The sequence below is a fragment of the Protopterus annectens genome, chromosome 6.part0 (genome assembly GCF_019279795.1).
Source record: "Protopterus annectens isolate FY-2018-M chromosome 6.part0, PAN1.0, whole genome shotgun sequence".
Taxonomy (NCBI): domain Eukaryota; kingdom Metazoa; phylum Chordata; order Ceratodontiformes; family Protopteridae; genus Protopterus; species Protopterus annectens.
In genome coordinates, this window is record NC_056737.1 from 1,902,973,715 (window position 1) to 1,902,994,969 (window position 21,255).

The 21,255-nt window shown below is 37.9% G+C and overlaps 1 protein-coding gene across 1 annotated transcript in view; it reads right to left on the bottom strand.

Annotated features, from left to right (window-relative positions):
• Nucleotides 1–21,255, bottom strand: part of CFAP65 (cilia and flagella associated protein 65) — a 2,328,717-nt gene that overhangs the window by 1,816,218 nt on the left and 491,244 nt on the right. The window contains exon 6 of the mRNA XM_044075222.1: nt 13,778–13,977. Coding sequence (XP_043931157.1) covers nt 13,778–13,977 — 200 coding nt within the window. The remainder of the gene's footprint in view (nt 1–13,777; nt 13,978–21,255) is intronic.

The following is a 21,255-nucleotide window of genomic DNA, read 5'->3' on the forward strand; positions in this document are numbered from 1 at the left end:
ATGGAAGGAGTAAAAGGGGGCATATAGCTGCTAGGTTGTCTCAATGTTAAATCATTGGTATTGATTGCACCAAACAAATTACGTAGGGCTATACTCCTACAATAAACCATAAGGTCCATCACGATCTCGTGATAAACACTGTCCCTACTAGGAACAAGCGAAAGCCCTTATTAAGCACATACAGCTCATCTGTAGTCAAACAATAAGTAGATAAATTAAAAACAATATTAGTGTCAACATACTGAGTCATTCCACAGTCCTTCTTTTCTTTTGTGGGTCCCTGCCTTCGCTCAATGAGCATTTCCAGGACCCCTTCTTCTTGACAGGGACAGGCAACACATTCAAAAAATGCTGTTCCGCTGACAAATTTTTCGGTCTAGCCCCCAAACGACTACTGTCCGCTGGTAAATCTACTCCAGGAGCAGACAGTTCGTTCATGGAAACCACAGAAACAACGTTGGACGGCTCTGCTAAACAATCAGAAACAACGTTGGACGGCTCTGCTAAACAATCAAATGTTCCAATGGGTTTTTCTATTACTTTGATTGTGGTGGTAGAAATTGTGGAGCCTAAAGTAACGTGCGTTGAACCCAAACCTGGAGTGGTCTCCAATGAACGCGTGATGTCAGCAGCGTCTTGTGCGTCGACTTGTAGCTCACCGGTAATTGTCACAGAACTACTAACATTGTTAGATGCTCGTTCCTTCTCACAAAACTGTGTATTGGAAGGTGAAATATAGCTAGATATTTCTACCACCAGAGGACAGTAGTTGTTTGGGGGCTAGACCAAAAAATTCGTCAGCGGAACGGCATTTTTTGAATGTGTTGCCTGTCCCTGTCAAGAAGAAGGGGTCCTGGAAACGCTCATTGAGCGAAGGCAGGGACCCACAAAAGAAAAGAAGGACTGTGGAATGACTCAGTATGTTGACACTAATATTGTTTTTAATTTATCTACTTATTGTTTGACTACAGATGAGCTGTATGTGCTTAATAAGGGGCTTTCGTTTGGTCCTAGTAGGGACAGTGTTTATCACGAGATCGTGATGGACCTTATGGTTTATTGTAGGAGTATAGCCCTACGTAATTTGTTTGGTGCAATCAATACCAATGATTTAATGTTGAGACAACCTAGCAGCTATATGCCCCCTTTTACTCCTTCCATGAACTTGTTTATTAATGCTTGTGAGCGGGACCTTTTGGAGTATTTTCATAAGGGACACAATAATAAGTATTATAATTTGACAGTAGAACAGAGAAAAGCATTACAGGGATTAATTGATAATAATGAGATTACTATAAAAATGGCTGATAAAGGGGGTGCAGTAGTGGTTCTAGATAATAGTTACTATCAGAGTAAGATAGCAGAGCTGTTATCGGATGGTTCCACATATGTTCCTATTAACCCTGTTATGGTTAAGAATTTGGTTGACAAAGTCCATAATAGTTTAGAGCTCTTACTGCATGACATGGTAATAGATGAAGGATTGTACAGATTTCTTAAGGTTGAAGGGGTGGTAACGCCTCTTTTCAAAGGGTTACCGAAAATCACAAATCCCTGATAGAACCACCTCGCCCATAGTGTCGGGCGAAATGGGTGACCGAGAACATTTCCATATGGCTAGAAACAATATTAAGACCATATGTGGATAGTATGAGTAATGTTCTAAGGGACACTGGAGATTTTTTAAAGGCTTTAGAGGAGATAGATAGAGGTACACCCAGGACTCTTTATTTAATGGTTACTCCGGATGTACAGAGCCTATTTACCGTCATAAATAACCAGTATGGAATATCAGATATAGGAAGGAGTGTTGGAAGAATACTCTCCTTTCATTTGATAGCATGCATCCACGGTATACATTCCCCAACATTGTGGAAGGACAACTAGGCAGGATCTCAAGAGTATGTACTGAGGATTCCTGTTTCGAAGGGGAAATGAGCAAATTGAGAGGTTACTTTGAAGAAAGAGGTTATAGGGGAGATATGGTGAACAAGGTTGTTGAAGGTAGTAAACACAAGAGGAAACATGTGTATAGACCTTGGATGCATCGTCCCATAGATGAACATAATGTAACTTCTAAGAATGGCACCAATATTCTTAAACCTAAAGTAATGTTCACATATAGTAGTAACATTAATGATATAGGTGAGATTGTTAAAAAGAACTGGAACATTCTAGTAAGTGATGATAGGATTAGGGGTTTAGTAGGATCTAGCCCTTGTATTGCATACAGGAAGAACAAGAGCTTAAAAGATCTGTTATGTGGAGAGTATCATTCCAAAAAATTGAGTTTTAAGTCACAAGCAGGCACTGTACCTTGTGGTACCTGTAAGGCCTGCGCCTTTATCAATAAGGACACTACTTTTCTGCATCCTGTCTCAGGTAGAATCTTTTCTTTAAAAGCCAGGGCTACATGTAGAACAAAGGACATTGTTTATCTGGCCAATTGTGGTTCTTGCCCTTGATTTATGTGGGCAAAACCAACAATATGTTTAAGGTCAGGATCCTACAGCATTTATCTGCCATTAGGAACAGTGATCAGCACAATGCCCTCTTTAGACATATTCAAGATAATCCCACACACAATTTTAGCTTTAGGGCTATAGTTAATGTTAGTTTGGGTAGAAGGGGTGGAGACATCAAACAATTAACTGAATTAATTGAGTCTAGATGGATTATACAGCTGATGGCCCACAGGGGGCCGGGTCTTAATGATGTCATCCCAGTGAAACCCACCCTGAAAAATAGGCGGGTTTTTTACTAGATGCTGATTGGAAGATGTTTTGTTTAAATTGTGAGTTTTGATGTCTGTTATTCATCTGATGAAGGGCTACCAACCCGAAAGCACTTATCTGTTTTGTACCAGCTTTTATTAAAAGTTCTTATTTTTACTACTTGAAGCATCCAGCGGTGTTCTTCCAGGATTTTTCTGTTTTTTGTTTATTTAAATTTAACATTCTGATGTTAGAGAATTGGAGTGCATTGCACAGTATTTAAATCTGTGTAGTGCAAGTAGTATTTAAAGGTATAAAGTGTGTATGTGTGTGTGTGTGTGTGTGTGTGTGTGTGTGTGTGTGTGTGTGTGTGTGTGTGTGTGTGTGTGTGTGTGTGTGTGTGTGTGCGTGTGTGTTTGTGTGTGTAATTAAATGTATAATTATGGTTTTGATTTGGGATGATTTGGAAGCATTTATTTTAAAGGCTAAAATGTGCGTATAGAATATTTTTTTTCTGGTGGGGGCAATCTTCATGGATATATGTAATGTGATATATTTCTTTTGTAATTGTGGCTTTTTCAGGGTACTTTGTGCTTACAGACAGACATATTTCAGGACAGTTTGCTCTTTTTTGTGCGGAAATGTGTGCAATTTATTTTAATGCTGTCTTCAAGAAGTTAAGAAATACTACTTTGTGTATTTTTATAGTGTTCTTGCAAGTAAACAATTTTAAAAGTGAAAATGTGATGTGTATGTGTCTAACTTTTTTTTTTGAGCGGTCACGTTCATAGGTAAATATAATGCATTAGGGATTCTACTAGGTACAAGTCATGGCTGTTTCAAGATAGTTTGCTTTTTCTAAGTAGAAATGTGTATTTTTCCTCTGTCTTTAATAACTTTAAAATGTACTGCTACTGCTTTGATTATAATGTGAATATCACCATGCTGCTTTTACCTAGGCCTGCTCTTTATTGCATCATTGTACTGGGTAAATTAATGTTATAGGTTTATTTTTATGCTTAATTGCTGTACTCAGAGGTAAATGGGGTCTGCTGTGCATTGCAATTTATTTTATACTAGCTGTTATGTGATGGCTTGCAGAAGTACTTTCAAAAGGGAAAATGTTTGCTTAACTTTATTTATTTGTGGGGAAGGGCATGTTCAGAAGTGGAAATGTGAGTATTTTGTTATTAATGCTGTCTTCAATAATTTTAAAATGTACTGCTTTGATTATAAAGTGATTGGCTGGTGTTGCCATTGGGCCTGATTTTTATTGCAGCATTCTGTTGGGTAAACTAATGGTATAGGTTTATTTGTTGTGCTCAGAGGTAAATAGGGTCTATGGGGTCTGCTGTGCATTCTAATTCATTTTAGAATGACTTTTAGTGATTTGCAAGAAGTAATATACAGTGAAAATGTGTGTACCTTTTTCTGAGGGGTGGGAGCATGTTCAGTGTTAAACATAATGCATTTGGTATTCTACAACCTGTGCTAATGTCATGTTTTCAATGGCCAAAATGCCTCCCCATTATGTTATTTACTATTTTCATTTTGAAATGGTTTTTAATGCTAGTCCCCTTTCTGAATCCATTCCTCAGGTCTTCAGTGAATATATGTCAAAATACTACTTTAATAACTGCTTCATGTTTCAGTGCCAATGTTTTTCAAACCATTTTTTTTCAAATGCCAGTATTTCTAACCAGTTCTTTCAAATTAAGTGTTTCTAGTCAGTTCTTTCACTTGCCAGTTTTTCTAGCCTGTTCATTTGTGTGCCATTATATTACTGCATCCTACTAGCAGTTTTGTTAAATATGTTGTATACCACGCAAGTAAGATTCAAGAATGAAGAGAGAAGCAGCTTCATCAGTCTACCTCCAACAAGAGAATATGCAAGTGGCAGGATGTTTGGAAAATGGAATTTGACTGGTTTGAGAAGTGCAATGATGTAAAAGCATTCTGCAGATACTGCAAAAAGGAATTCCTATACACCCATGGTGGAATAAACGAGTCACTCGACATGAGGCAATTTAACAGCATAAGTCTGCTATTCTTCAAGCTAAATCCAGTAACCTGATGACAAAGTAGGCAAGGAATATAAACCTTGAGGGACCAGAACTTATGATCATTGCAGCAAGGCCTCTGAAGTGTTCCATGCTGTTAAACACAGTATTTCCTATAACAGTTTGGACTGTGCAGTAAAATAGGCCAGCCAGTTGTACAGCGACTCAGTCATCGTAAAAAACTGTCTTGCGGAAAAACCAAGGCTGAAACCATTGTTGAAAATGTTTTAGGACACACTCATTGGAATGTCTCCTGCATGACCTTCAGAAATCAGGGACTTCATTTGTACTATAATCAGATGCTTCCAACAAGGGAAACATAAAATTATTTTCAGTTTTAGTGAGGTATCTTTCCAAAGACAAAGGGGTGGTAAATGGTCTTTTGGACTAATATGAAGACCCTGATGAACCTGCCCAGGGTATATCACAACAAATGAACATTATGGAAAAGCACTCCTTACCCTGGAACAGCATTTCAGCATATGGGGCTGATAATGCCAGTGTAAACTATGGAAAGAAATACTGTGTGTATACCAGATTAAAAGAAAAGTGTCCCTCAAAGAAAAGTGCCCATCACTCCAGAAGGCTAACTGTGTTGCCCACATTATTCATAATGCAGCCAAAAAAGCAGCAGCACAACTACCTTATGCTGTGGAAGTGTTTGTGATGAAACTTTTCAGCCATTTTTCAGGTTCTTTGACTTTTGTGGCATGAAATTTGAGAGCCTCTTAAGGCATGTGCCAACAAGGTGGCTGTCACTTCTGCCAGCCATTGATAGAGTACTGAAAAATCTCCCACTGCTCCAGTCATATTTCCTTTCCCAGGGAGAAGAGAAGACCCCCCCCTGGCAGATATGGCAGTACCTTTCAGATAATGAGCATGGTGAGGATGCATTACCTACACTGCACTTTTTCAGTGTTCTCCTGGATTTCAATGAACATATAAGTATATTAGAAAAAGCAGAGCTTACTGCCATGGAAACATTTTCAGTAATGAGCTCTCTCAAGGAAAAACTTCAGGCAAGAGCTGAAGATGCTTTCTTTGGTGGAACACTTGGGCACTTATGAGCACATTAGACAGCACTTCTTTTAACAGACTGAAAAGAGACTTCATTGTGTTCTTGGAAACAGCAGTTAAGTACTTAGAACAGTGGTTTGATTTTACAGAAACCAACTATTTGTTTACCTGACTAAGTTATCTTTAACTAAGCCCTTTGTTTTCAGTGTCTTACTCAGTGTGACCACTGCCCTGAGTCTGCAGGACATAGATGAAGACCATCTTTTCCAGGACTATTTAGCAATCAAGCCTTTTCTCCAAGAATTATGTACCACAAGCTTATCTCCAGGAGAAATGTAGCTGAAGCTTTTCAGAGAAGGGCCTGAGTTGAGTGCACTATATCCAGTAATTGCTAGGGTATTACCTATACCAACATCAAATGCATTTGCATAGAAAGTTTTCTCTTTGGTGAAAAATAAATGGACAGATGTGCGAAACTGTTGTTGTGTGGACTTGTTAAAAGCTGAGCTAATGATTATTATAAATTACCAGATTAAATGTAGTGACTTTTATTCAAATATTATATTAAACCGGGCACTTCTTCAGGCCATCAAATCAAATGCAAAGTACACATTTAAAAAGAAGTGACTTAGTCTACTTGTATAAGCAGTATGCATTTTTGCTTTAGCATTAATTTGCAATAAACATACTCAATTCTACAAGTTTAAAAAAAATTTACTGTGCTTGTGTGTTGTGCAGTATGTAGACTTTTTAGTTTTCTTGTTTCAGAATAGTCATGGTTAGTCTGAAAAGCAGAATTTAAGAGTTTTACTTTTTTAATAATTGCCTGTTTAATATGAGTAGAGTGTTAAACTTCATAATTTAAATGGTTTGAGAGATTTCAGTATGTTGTAATAACTTTACATTGTTGTACCGATAACTGCATCTCCAACTTCCCTGTGCTGCCATGAAAGGGGCATGGTTAGCATCCCATTGGCCACACCCCCATGCCCAACTCTGGCACACTTGAAAGGTGGCAACTCTGGTGTGACAGCGATCTTGTGTGAGTGAATGTGTATATGAAAGCAGAGAAGACTGTCATCTGTGCATAGCTGTCAACTGTCTAAATTTTTGCAGAATGTCCAGAGTTTTGCCTCATATTTTTTGTTTGTTCCTCATAAAATTTGTGGTTTTCTGAAGTCTTGTGAAAAATCAGTGAGGAGTGAATTCACTACATAATGACAGGCATTTGAGTTTCAGGCTTTATATCCTTCAGAAAATGCATTGTCATACAATACCTTTTATTTTAGCAACTTTCTAAGTTTATAAAAATAATATTTAAAATGTGTCCCTATTTTTGGGGCTTTGTCCCCCATCCATTATTTTTGGCTTTGTCTACATTTTTTGTGCTAAGAGGTTGAGAGTTATACTTGTGTGAGTGAATGCGAGTATGAAACCAGAGCAGACCGTGTATATGTATGTGTGTGTGAAACCTGAGTAGACCGTGCATATGTATGTGTGTGTGAAAGCAGAGCAGACTGTGTATATGTATGTGTGTGTGTGTGAAAGCAGAGCAGACCGTGTATATGTATGTGTGTGTGAAAGCAGAGCAGACTATGTATGAGAGAGAGAGAGAGAATGGGCTGCCTGCAAAATTGTGTTTTACTTGCTTAAGTACTATATTATTTTTATATATATTTTTAATGTAAAATGCTTCCTCCAACACCATTAACATATATTACAGAAAGTTTAAAACATTAGGCGGAGGAACTATTTTACGTCAAAAATATATATAAAAAATAGTACTTAAAAAAATAAGTACACAAAACACAACAATTTTACAGAGCCCATTCTCTAAGCATAATAATGCCCAAGAGGGTGTGTGTTAATGTGTAATTAACTCCTTTCCAAGGGTGCAGAGGCCCTCCGCTGAATAACACCCCTGGGTCAGGCATTAATTACACATTAACACACACCCTCTTGGGCATTATTGCTTACTTGATTAGACATGTTTTAGAATTAGATAGGCTATAGTATCCATTTTACTCTCTTTGTTAGATACATATTAGTCAAAGATTAAACTGTCATTTACTGCCCCTAGATTTTGATTAATGTGGTCACTTTTTATGATTTTACTACTGTATAATTTTAATTGAAATTCTTTTTGTCAAGACTCAGAGTGCTGCACTTACTGACATTACAGAGATTATTACTATGGCACCAGGTGCATTGTATTTTTACAGATCATCTTGGAGAACTTATTGGAATAATTATTACACAGCCTTATTATGCCTTCTGTGGAATGTTGGGTGCTGGGCTGGCAACTCAATACCATAAAAACTCCACTGTCAATCATGAGCAGAAAGGTGATCCACTGTGGTGACCCCTAACTGGGAAAAGCCGAAAGAAGAAGAAGATTACCCAGTTTGTAGTTATCAGTATATTTGATTATGCATAGCCAATTTTCCACTTTTATATCATGAGAAGTATAGTCTAAAAAAGCAACCTTGGTATATAAGCTTGTGTGACATCAATGGTAACCTGCATGAAAATACACAGGTGACTCCTATACTGACTTATTGTGTCATGTTGCTTAGGCAGTGATTTACCCACTGAATTATATATAGACTGATATTTAATACTTGTAATTTTCCACTTACAGCCTCATGTGGAATAGTGTTGATTGCAAGGTAAGGATAAGCAACACAGACCTTTTGCTCTTTATCACGTTTTCTTAGCTTTTCAAAGAATAACACAGGATTAAAAAAAAGCAGTATTTCCCCTTAACAAGTGACTAGTGCACTTTTCCGTAGGTAACAAAGGTAGGACCATGTTCCATTTTGGATAAGAGCCATTGCTGTTCTCCATTATTTTACATAATATACTAGTCAGACTGAGTATAAAATTGTTTCAGTCTGACCTCCAACCCTCCTTGTAAAAGTGGTAGCACTACAGCCTGTTGCTATAGGTCAAGGATGGGTACATTTTGTCAACAATTTGATTATCATAACTGATTAAGATATATTTTCCTTGATCTTTTATGGGATACCACTAGATATAGTGTCTAGTTCCATGTAACTAGAATTTTAGTTTTACATCTGTCGGTCACTATCATACGAGATGTCCACTCTTGTCTCTACAGTACTCTGACATCTTTGCTTACTGTGAAGTCTACACAAAACTGATTAGCAAGTGCATTCAATGTGTCCTGTTGCTGCAAAATTAGGTCGATTTTATTAATAATAAGTTAAAATTTTTCCTTTTGGTGCAGCGCTAGCGTTGTCGCCTCATAGCAAGAGGTTCTCCCGTTCGATTCTCGGCTGGAGCACCTTCTGTGTGGAGTCTGCATGTCCTCCCTGCGGTCGAGTGGTGTTCAAAAGACATGCACGAATGGGTGTGCCTTCGTTGAAGGTTGGGTGTTGAGCTGGCACCTCGGCACCGTGAAATTCTACTGCCAATCATTAGCAGACCGGAGTTCCTCTGTGGCGACCCCTAACTGGGAAAAGCCGAAGGAGCAACAAGTTTTCTACTGTAATTAGGAGCAAACCTGAGATTGGCCTGAATTCATATATTTGGATGACTTGATAAGAAAAGTTAAATATTTCTTTATTTAAATTTAGACTTTATGACAAAGGTAAATTATGAATGGTAAACAGTACTTATGTTCTGATGTATATCTTATTTTATTTATTCATTTATTTATTTTATTTTATTATTATATCTCATCAATTTTGTGATCAAAATTAAGCAGAGTACAATTCAGCTGTGGTGCACACTGCCATATGCATGAAACAAAAAATGCCTCTTTCTCCTACTTTGTAGCTGGCAACATTATTAAGTTGCTGACCTAAGGTTAAAAGTAACAACAACAATTTCTAGAAAAATGCATTACAAACCAGAGTATGAAATGACATCAGACTCATATTTATTTGCTAGTTTTGTTGACAAAAAATATAAAAAAAACAAACTACCTAGACATTGGCTGAGTAAACTATTTAATATCAAATAATTCCTCACCTATTAATTGACAATGTTAACCTAGGCTTTTTGGAACAAACTGTACAATATCCATCTAGGGATGATGACAATACACTGAAAAAATTAATCTTTCTGCTCCCCAAAGTATGGTTATACCTTAAGTAGTGTACCCAGATCAAAATAACACCACCTTTAACCACCTAAGGGAAACTAAAATTCAGTCATAAATAAGTCATGCTTCTTAAATTTTATTAATGGAAACACTGACATATTTATGGAAAGAGGAACCAGATCCAGTATGTCAACAGCCTGCCCATTCAGGAGCAGGCCTAGGTCAGTTGATGTCCTAGGCAAAAGGCCTCCACGGCACCCCCCCCACCACACCACACAGTGCCCCCATCTCCCCCATCCTGGTCTACCTACACCAAATAAATACCGGAAAAGTGCCCTTCTTAGAGCGGTGCCCTACGCAGCTGCCTAGTTGGCCTATGCCTAAGACCAGCTATGTGTCCATTGACCACAGTCCATTTGAATTTTTAGCTGTTTACAATATGGACCTACTGACAAGCCAACAGATCAAGATAACATATCTTGACTTGTTAGCTGAAACATAAACAATCTACAGATTATATTGGTAGCCTCTAAATTATGACAGAGAAGCATTTTTGCAGGTTGCCCCAACCCCTGCAGTCCACTCCCCCTTACTACTATTATACTAACTATGAGGTCATACTACCATGAATAAAAAGGAACAGCTCAAATTTTTGTATGGAAAACTCTTTCTTTTAATCTGTGATAGTGATCAATTAACTTAACTTGATGATGAAGTTTTGTTTATTTTATTGTTAACTAGGTAGGTGAACGTGTCTACATACCCTTTTTAGCTAAGACCTGGGGTAATACAGCAGGCAGGAAAACAATGACATCCACACCAAGGCTCTAGGCACTCAGTTTGAAGCCATCTGTTTATCTTAATCAACTAAATTATTTTTTTTACTCCATCTATCCTATTCCCCCACCAATCCCTGTCCTCGTGTCCACCAGTAAACTTTGGAGCCTGACCCAGATATACCTTCACACTACAGATTCTGTTGCAGCATCAACTACATTATAGCATAATTGATTGAATGCTGTAACTTGTGATGCAGAGGGAACCAGGTCTGGCAAGGAAATTTTTGAGTCTGTAGCAGGCAGATTTGAAATAAGCTGCTGCGTTTCTGTCAAAATGGAGAACATGTACTTGACCATATAGGTATGGCAGTTGCTTGCCCTGAAGGCAAGGGTTGAAGAAGTATATACTATCTCTCCATATCTAACAAATTCCCTGCTATCTTTATCACTGATGGCAGGATTTGAAGAGACCAATGGCTTAAAGCTGACATCCTTGTCAAGTGACATTATAGCAGGGTCAGCTAAAAGATTCCTAAAACATTAATTATGGGAATCAGGTATTTTGTACAGCCTACAAAACATTAATTATGGGAATCAGCTGTTTTGTATAGCCTATCTGGCTTCTTAGATACAGTTAGATACAGGTGGCTAAGAATATTGAGAAACGCATTTTCAATTAAATGTTCCTCCAAAGCCCCAAGTACTACTGGTATTGCCATGGTCGTGGGGGGAATCCAGATTTAGGAGGTCATAGTACCTTTTCTGTGTCTCCGAAATCTACCTATCTTTTCATTTAAATGAATTATATCTGTAAAAGAAATCTCTTCAACAGGTGAGTCACAAGATATATTCTCCACTGATTAATACTCACATGGGATAGGAGAAGACAGTCACAAGGTATAATCTAGGACTAGCACCTCTTTTTCACAGGATATGGGAGACGTTTTCTTCTTAGAATGAAAATGTACTGGGGTAGAAGGCTAGAGAGACTGAAAAGCCCTGAAGAGACCTTGGGCAAAACTGTGCCAGTCCTCTTGTGTATCACTTAAGCTAGGTGGAGTTGAAAGGGGGAAAAGGTGCTTAGTTTTTTGAGATTTTTTCTTGGGCATCTCAGGCTGAGTAGTCTTGGAAGGGTCTGCACCTCCATGAGTGAGCCTGCTATCTGTTCTCTTACCAAACTCTGTAGCACTCTGCCCTCTCCTTCAGCCAAAAAGGAAGAAAAGCTCTCCTTTCTTGGATGACCCCTGACAGCTGGTCTGACTGGAGGTGATAGACTTCTGACCCTTCAGTACTTTTGCAGTAGCATAAAGCTATATGGGACACATCCTAACAAGGATATTGGATGTAGAGTCAGTATATTAAAGCTTTATTGGAAGCTTAGCAGCTTCCCATGCAGCACTGCCAGAGACATTATGGAAATCGGAGTGATGGTCCGAGAGCTCTATGACTACCACAGTGGATAAGTCAGTCCCAGACTGGGATAAAGAGGTGAATGGTTGGATCCCTTCTAAAACCTCTTTAGTGGTTTTCCTTTTCTTTTTGAACTGAAGGGGGATGACTAAAGAATATGAATTGGTAGGCATGGACACTTGAGCCAAGAATTTTAATTGCTATTTCTCAAGAAAGAGTTAAAGGCTATTAAGCCTAGCCTACTATGCATAGTTTTCGAAGTAACTAAAAGATAATTGTCATGAGACTATACTATACTTTGCGACTTTACAGAGGCAGAAAATTCATGCCGTCTGGGAGCCCTTGCATGATATCTGCTTACTACATTTCTCATTTTCCTTTTTTGACAGACATAAGACATAAATAAATTGCACTTTCTATGGAAAAAAGAAAGGAAGGTCCCCGATGGGGTACTTATCTGTACACAAAGCAAAATCATAAGCCAGCCACCAATACTGAAGATGCTAAGATGAGGCATCTGAATAAATGCTTCAAATGTAAGAAAGTTCTGAATCCTGGCATCTATAAGTCCTCTTTACCCTAGCATTCCTTAATGCTTCAGTGGCTATATGGTGCATGAGGAAGGTGCTCAAAAGCTTTAGTATCCTGAGAAGACATCCAATATTGTTGTCAGGATATGTCCCATATAGCTTTATGCTACTGTAACAGTGATCTAGTGATAAATATATGATGTTATTAATGCAATATGTCTAATGCTTTTTATAAAGTCTATGAATCCTAGCTTATGGAAAATATGATGTAATAATGTAAGACTACTGAAATGTGTCAAAAATTATGGTAAACAGTAAAAATTATAAAGATGAAAAAAAGAACAGAATAAAGAATGACTGGACAGCCATTTTTCTTAATAACAGTAGACTCAACATCTGACACTCTTCTGAACCACCAAAATTCAAACAGTTATTTAATTTATTCATACAGTTATTCATTAATTCAGCCATTTGTTTGTCCATTCATTCATTTTTTTTCCATTTTATCCTATACAGGATTATGCAGGAGCCAAAGTATATCATTGCAAACAATGGATATAAGGAATAGAACTAGTCCTGGATAGGATTTTGGTCTACTGATTTTTAAAATATCTGATGACAGGATAAAGAAGACCCAACATGAACCAAAGTTGAGCAATAACTATATTAGTAAATAGAGGAAAAAGTACACTGATCTAAAAGACACTTCTGACCAACATTATAGAACAATGCAAATGAAAATACATTGCTTGGAACCTAGTCGGACATTGTGTGTCAACAAATGTGTAAATGTGTAAAAAATGTGTGTGTGTGTGACCAACATTGTAGTGCAAATGAAAATGTGTGTGTGTGTGTGTGTGTGTGTGTGTGTGTGTGTGTGTGTGTGTGTGTGTGTGTGTGTGTGTGTGTGTGTGTGTGTGTGTGTGTGTGTGTGTGTGTGTGTGCACGTGCACTTAAGCCCATGTGTGTAAAACAAGGCAATACTTGGATAATATACTGAATCAAAAAATGTACAGGGCCTAGGAATACTATTGGGAATACTGTGACAAAAAGAGAACATAAACAAATGTTGGCCATAGACAAATAAAACAAACAAAGTGAATGAACAACTGTTCATGCACTTTAAGAACATTGGAAGCTTTAACATTGCTATATTGTTCTTCTTTGCAAAATAAAATGCAAAGCTCATCAGTCTTACCTATTGCTTGCAAATGAATTCTCTTTTCATTTTCACCATTGTTTCGAAATGTACAAATGGCAAACTCTTCAACAACCATTGCGACCTGAGGCTGGAAGAGCACTTTTATCTTGCACTCTGAGCCTGGCTGCAACATCCCACTGTTGGGGATCACTGTAAAGGGATCTGGTACTGACCAGGTGAAGTTTGTCTGAAGTTTACTGAAAAAAGATAAAACGCATGAGTAGTGAAAAATACAGTAGAGATGCATTTTCTTTCAATGAATCATTAATTTGTAATACTGAAATGTATACAATCTGATGGTTTTAAAAGCAATTTAAAGTGCTACCATGTGATCATGATTATTGCAGTCTTTGTATTATAATGACAAATATGTTTCAAAAACAGGCTAAGCAATAATCACTAAAGTAGTTAGAACTGCCAAAAAGTATAATGAAATGTATAACATAGTGTAACATTTCTGTGAAATTATAACTTATGTACTCAGCATAACTAGGCAGCCGTGTTGTTCATTTTCAACTAAGCATGATGGCAGCAAATGACATCTGAGGTACTGGGGATGGACAAGGGCATTATGGGTAGAGGGAGGAGCTCAAGAGTTGGATACAAAGTCTAGAGTTTGTGGCTGAGTTGCAACCGAGGGTCGGATCTGAACCCCCCATTTGTTGAGGAACATATCAAGAATCTTGCTGGACTGCTTAAATTACTGAGTAGGACTCAAACACTATCACATTCATAGCATGGTAAAGCATGCTGCCTACATGGTGCTGAATGCTTAGGATGTCCAGGCAGCAGCCCTGTAATATGACCCTAACACTACATAGAGCATTTGAGTGAGACATTGTGCTTCAGTACAGCAAAACTTAATCTGACTGAAAGAAATGTACTCGGTAGCTATAATATAGTATATAACTGTGTCAAATGCATCTTCAAATGAGATGAAAAAAAAGCATTGCTTTTGCTTCTCATATTAACTGTTTTTTGAACACTTATTGTGTCACATGTTGTCATAGCTCTCAACCTTCCATCTCAAAAATGAGGAAAACTAGCCCTCCTAATGTGGAACAAATGGGCAAAATGTGGAACACATATTAATGGCTTACTAACAGCTTCAACTAGGAAGGTCATAGGATGGTTAAAAATATGCTGGTTTTACTTATAAAGAAAATATTTTAATGAATTAATATGTTTCATTTCTATTTACAATGGATTTCACTTAAAAAAATCCTAACACTGAATGTGTGACAGAGTCTTTCAATGTGGAACTTTGAGGAACTTCGAGTAATGTTTACTTTTTAAGACCCCAAATGAGGTATGTTCCTCATAATGAGGTACACTTGAGAGGTATGCATGTTGTACTTCTGCACCTGTGTTGTGGCACTAACAACACATATCACTGCCAGAATTAATAAATTAAGTACCCAATAAAAAACCCAACAATTTTAAGTACAAATAAGTTAATGCAGAAAGAATTTACACCAGAGAAATCAGTCTGGATATGGAGTAAAGCACTGCATTCCAAAGAAGAACAGATGCATAACCAGTCAGTTAAAATGAAAAAAAGGGGTGAAATGACACAAAAACAGTTTTTAATAAAAACTAAGATGCATACAGCAAAACCTTCAACTGCAGCAATGAGTCAAAACAACACAAACTGCCTTATTTGTGAAAATGTTTAATTCAAAATGTAAAATAATACAGTTCTATGATGTGACATGATATCAGTGGATCCATGATATTGCATATAAAGAAAAGAAATTTCTAGAAATTTAAAGAAGACTAAAAGAATGCCAGAAGATGCATGCTCATTGCATGTTTAGACTAGGCACGCAAATAACTTGATGATGATTTGCGGTTTATAGTATCCCTTTTAGCATTTTTGCCCCAAAGCCTTTTCTACCTCTAGACTGGTCATGCAGCTTGTAATGCTTTGCAAATGTGTGTATTTTTGTCGTCACAGCTTCACGTATATCTTTCTAAACAAAAACACAGAAGTGCCAGCAACCTTTGTGGAATGTGCTTCGACATGACTGTCTGATGTTTTGATGGGCTTCCCCAAATGCTATGACAGATGCATGTGAACATGCATACTGTATACCATCCACCCATTGTTCCCATATTTTTGGAAAATGTTAAACATATTGAAATAGCAGGCATCAGTTTAAACATGAAAGGAGACTTTGTTCTCACAAACACCGTGTTACTGTGAAGTACTGTGTAAGACTTCATCATACTCATTACATATCTGTGACCTAGAAATCCTTCTGGATGAAGTCTGTCACTAGAAAGTATGTTTTTTAAACACCCTTATATTAACATTCTGAACAAAAACAAGTTATACTAGTTCTAAAGTATACAACATATGCCACCTGCACAAGACATAACATTATTTACTCTACATTAATGACAAAAAAGTGACAAAAAGTTTTTTATAAAAATAGTCCTAACTATATACAAGCACAAGTCTTAAAAATCTCATATGATAAGCAATATGTAATACTAAATATATTTGAACAACACCCTACTAAAGCAATACTTTGATAAACATTTCTATCCCTGAAAATCTGTATGTTATTCCCAAGAGAAAATGACTCAAAACCATTCAATAAAACCACTCCCCTTTAAAAGACATAACAGGTTAAAACATTATTATTATACCATGACCCCCTATTAATATTCCAAAACGTGCACACTGATTGGCTAGCGTGCACGTTGTAAATCGACTTATACTAATGGAAAAAGGTCCGGTCGCCCGGACTTTTTCCATTAGTATAAGTCTTTTTTTAAAACGCTGTCTCGCTATGTTAAAAGAGTTTAACATAGCGGCACAGACTTAAAAAAAAAAAACGGAGATCTCTTTTTTTAAAGCTGTCTCGCTATGTTAAACTCCTTTAACATAGCGACACAGTGTATAAAAAGCAACGGCGATCTTGCTTTCTCTGTTGCTTTTTATTTAAACCTGTCTCGCTATGTTAAATGGGTTTAACATAGCGAGACAGCTTTAAAATAAGCAACGGAGATGTCCGTTGCTTATTTTAAAGCTGTCTCGCTACGATAAACCCATTTAACATAGCGAGACAGGTTTAAAACGGAGAAAGCAAGATCTCCATTGCTTTACTGTTTGCTATGTTAAATGGGTTTAACATAGCGAGACAGCTTTAAAATAAGCAACGGACATCTCCGTTGCTTATTTTAAAGCTGTCTTGCTATGTTAAACCCATTTAACATAGTGAAACAATAAAAAGCAACGGAGATCTTGCTTTCTCTGTTTTTGGCCACAGCTCTGATGTACCGCGAGGCATGCACAGTACATCAGAACTGCCAGATGCCAGACAGCTGCGGAAGGGCAGCAAAGAGGCATTATACAATGCCATTATTTAAGAAAAGTAATTGTTTCTTTTCTTAAATAATATCATAGTATAATAGCAATAACCCACTTCTGGGTAATGCGGGATTTAACCATGGTTGTCTTTGTTTGGTCCCTCGGGACCAAACCACGCCAACCATGGTTAAATCCCGCATTACCCACACCCAGGTGTGGGTTATTTCTATATTAATGTTACAACTCCAGTAATATATTAGCAACAAGAACATTTATAACTTCTATACGGTTCAAATAAGATAGACATCCTTGCGCCCTTTCCCAGAGTCAACCCCTACAGAGTACTGAAGACACTGTAATGAACATATTAACCAATTTTGCTAAAAAAAAAAAAAAAGTTTCACATATGGGTCTCATATGAAAAGTTCCAATTGTAAGAGTTGTAAGAGGTCCTTCATTAAATTTACTAGCTCCTGGAATATGAGTGGAATTCTGGTTTTCCATCATTTAGTAACACTTTTTTAAAACTATTAAAATTTATTTCAAGAGTCTTAGCTTAGGGGAACCCCTTGTACAACCCCCAGAAATGCTCAAGAAGTAATGAAACCTTACAGCAAAGCATGATGGGTGAGCCCATCCTGGATAGGGGCATTTGTCGATGACTCTCCCTAAGGGGAAGCATGGTCCAAAGAGGGTAGTTGCCCTTGTATGTAACTGGTGAGTGTGGGAGGCAGGGCAGGGAGTGGGTAGGGCATATAAAGAAAAAAATCCAGATAATTGCAAATATGGCCAAGCCCATAGGGTGTCTTTAGGATCCATGACTGGCTCGGCAATACCAGAGTAAGACCATGGGGGTAGGAGATTAGCTGGTAGACCTGGCATGGACGTGGGTCACTGGGGAATCAATCTGGTTGAATGATGTTAAGGGGACCAAACAAATTAAAGAAAAAAAAAAACAGTAGTAGTAGTATGGAAACCTTGTTAGTGGCAGTAAATCTGTACCAATTACATCCCAAATCTTCTGGAGAAGAGTTCTAATTTAGTGCAGTCTCAAAATAAATGGAACCAATCTCCCAGTTCCCCAGGGGGGTGCCTCCAGCATAAGGGATTCATATTATTGTACATCCTGCTTAATTTTAATGGAGTATAAAAGTATTTAAACTAACACTGTTGGTCAAATATTCTAATTTTTGGGGAACTTGTACATTTTGGGAATAATAAAAAATAATAAAATAGGTTAGCCTATTTAATGACTGCTCCTCTAGGATTTCATATTTATTCATATGGGTCTCTATGGAGGCCAACAGCATTTTATAAAGATACCTTATGTTACACTTCTTGGTCTTGGTTGCATTTCTACTGTTTAGGGTCCATGCTATCCATCAAGATCTATTCAAAGAAGGAAATGTGTATGTTTTATTTGCCTTCAATCTATCTACTATCCTCCAATGTACATTGTCTTATAAAAAAGTGTTATGAGTAATGTTGCAATTTGGATAATTTTAAAGACTATTGATGAATGTCTTGCTTTTGAGAATCGGAGGACAATCTTTTCCACTTGGACAGGTGTACATTTGTAGTCAAAGGTCTCCTGGTTTCTTTCAGTATGTGACTTATGTCTATTTATAGTAACACAATATTGGGTGTCAAGTGTATATCTTCCACGTCAAAGGACAAGAGACTTGAGGCTATGATATAAGAATACTCTATGATGTGACAGTGGTGTCATCCCAAGGTGAAATTACAGAGAAAGGTAGCAAGTCAGTCGTACCAGTAATGAGAAAAAACAGACATGTTCCTATCACATCAGATAATTTATGGAGATCTTTTCTAATGGCTTACAGTTGGATTATTATTCCACCCTCTCCAATTCATCAGTGTTTTTCTCAAACTCTCATGATTTGGTGCATGCATACCCTTTATTGGCTCATTTCATGATGCTGTGTGGAATTTAGGGAATAGTCCTAGTCCCAGAGCCCACTGATATACCCCAACTACTAAAACAGCATACTTCTGCAAATGAAGAAAACAATGAAGGTCTAGCACTTGCATTGATACAAGGATATATAAATATGTTATTGCCCAGCTTACATGAAATTTCAACATCAACTGCTAGATGGAGGAGCTGCCAAACACATGGGCTAGTGGGAGGGGATTTGTGACTCACTGAGTAAGACCCATTTATAGATAAACTGGTACACTAAAACCACATCTAGTATATCTAACATCAGTGACCCTCATTAGTGAACCTAATACTCAGCAGAATCATAAGCAGTAAAATCCTTAGGATTTCAAGAACCAGAGAGCAGCCAAGAAGTAAAAGCTCTGAAAGCTGAGTACAGAAGCAATGGCATACCAAAGGAGACCAAACTCCTACAGCAACTGTCCATGCCTTAATTCTCACTGAAATTGTGAACGAAGATCAACTGGCTACTGCACAAATGCATGCAAGAGACATTTGAAGCAAGTAATAGGAGATGCCACACCACTGGTAGAGTGGCCTTTGACAGCAGCAGCATTTTCCAGCTAGCAGTTTGCTGTTGTCAGTCCACTTAGATAGTGTCTGCTTGCAACTGTCTTCCATCCTTGGGGCAAAGTAGATGAGCAGTTATTTTGTTTTCTTAACCTAATGTAATCATATCAGGTACAACTGAGCAGGCAGTGCATATTCAGGGTGAGATGGGTAGCTTTTTTTCACTTCTACCCCAAAAAGAAAACAGGGAGATGAATGATAAAACAGTTCAAACATATTTGGCAGAAAATGTGGGTATGGTTTAAGGGACATACACTCCTTGTGAAAGACCAGATAATGGCCTGAAGCTCCAAGACTGTGTAGGCAAGGAAATGGCAACCAAGAAAAGTATTTTTTAAAAGACAAACCTACCAACTACTGAATCAAATGGAGAAAAAGCAAGCTTAGTAATGATAACGTTCAAGTCCCAAGTACAGGGATTCTTCAAAATAAAGTAGGGAAGCAGCATCTCTGTAATTAACTGATTGACCAGATAATGCTGGAGTGACCACTTTCCTATTTTTAATATAAATCACTAAAAATGGCTTTTTTATTGCAGTTGCCAGCAGAAATGTCATTGCTGCTAATAGGTTCATAGGTAGGTACTAGGCTATCGGCCCTGGGGCCTATATAAACCTATCCAAAAAGTATTCCTGGCTTTCACCACCCAAGAAAATTATTTTCATGTGCCCCTGTCAAGCAGTGCCACAGAAGTGATCCCCAGGGTGAATTTTCTATTTCCCATCCAGTCGTCAAGATTTTCTTAAAGAGGGCCAATGAGGAGCTTTGTTTGACATGAATGGGTAGTTTGTTCCAGAATATGGGAAGTCTCTGGGACAGTAATCTATCCCTCCAGCATTTTCTGTTTATTGTGGTGACAAGGTTTAGATCCCTGGAGCGTGTAGTTCAGAGAGATTGGGATTTCTTTAAGTGTAGCATATCCAACAGCTCTGGGTTTAACATAGCTTTGTATGTTAGGCAGAGATCGCCTCTGAGTAGACGATATGCGATGGAGTAGTGCTGGAGTTTTTGAGACGGTCTGCGTATGGCATCTGTTTGAGGCCACTAATCCTCTTAGTGAGGTATTTCTGTGGCCTTTCCAATTGTTGTAAGTGTCTTGTGAGATACATGCTAAACGGGCATTGTACTCTATAATGGGTCTGATGAGGGATGAGTAGAGAGGAACAATGACCTCCTTTTTTCTAGAGGAGAACCCTTTTGTGATGAGGTGTGCCACGTAGAAGGATTTCCTGACTACTGTGGGGATGTGGTTATCAAAGGAGAGACTACTGTCCACCTGTGTCCTGAGGTCTCATCACACTTTCAGTGTTTAGTGAGCTACTGCCTATGTGGTAGTTCATGGGTACTGAGTTTTTCCCAAAGGTGATGACAATGCACTTTTTGGCATTGGGCTTGAGGCCATGACTTTGACACCAAGCATCTGTCTCTTGAGGCCATTTTGTAGAATGTCTACATCATTACTTGATTCTATTATGGCTCCAAATTTGCAGTCATCTGCGAACTTTGTTAGTCAAAGACCTTCTGTGTTGGCCTGCACTTCAGAGACGTAGATGCCGAGCAGGAGAGGACCCAGGACTGAACCCTGTGGTACTCCACTCATCACTGGTCTGAAGTCGGACTTAG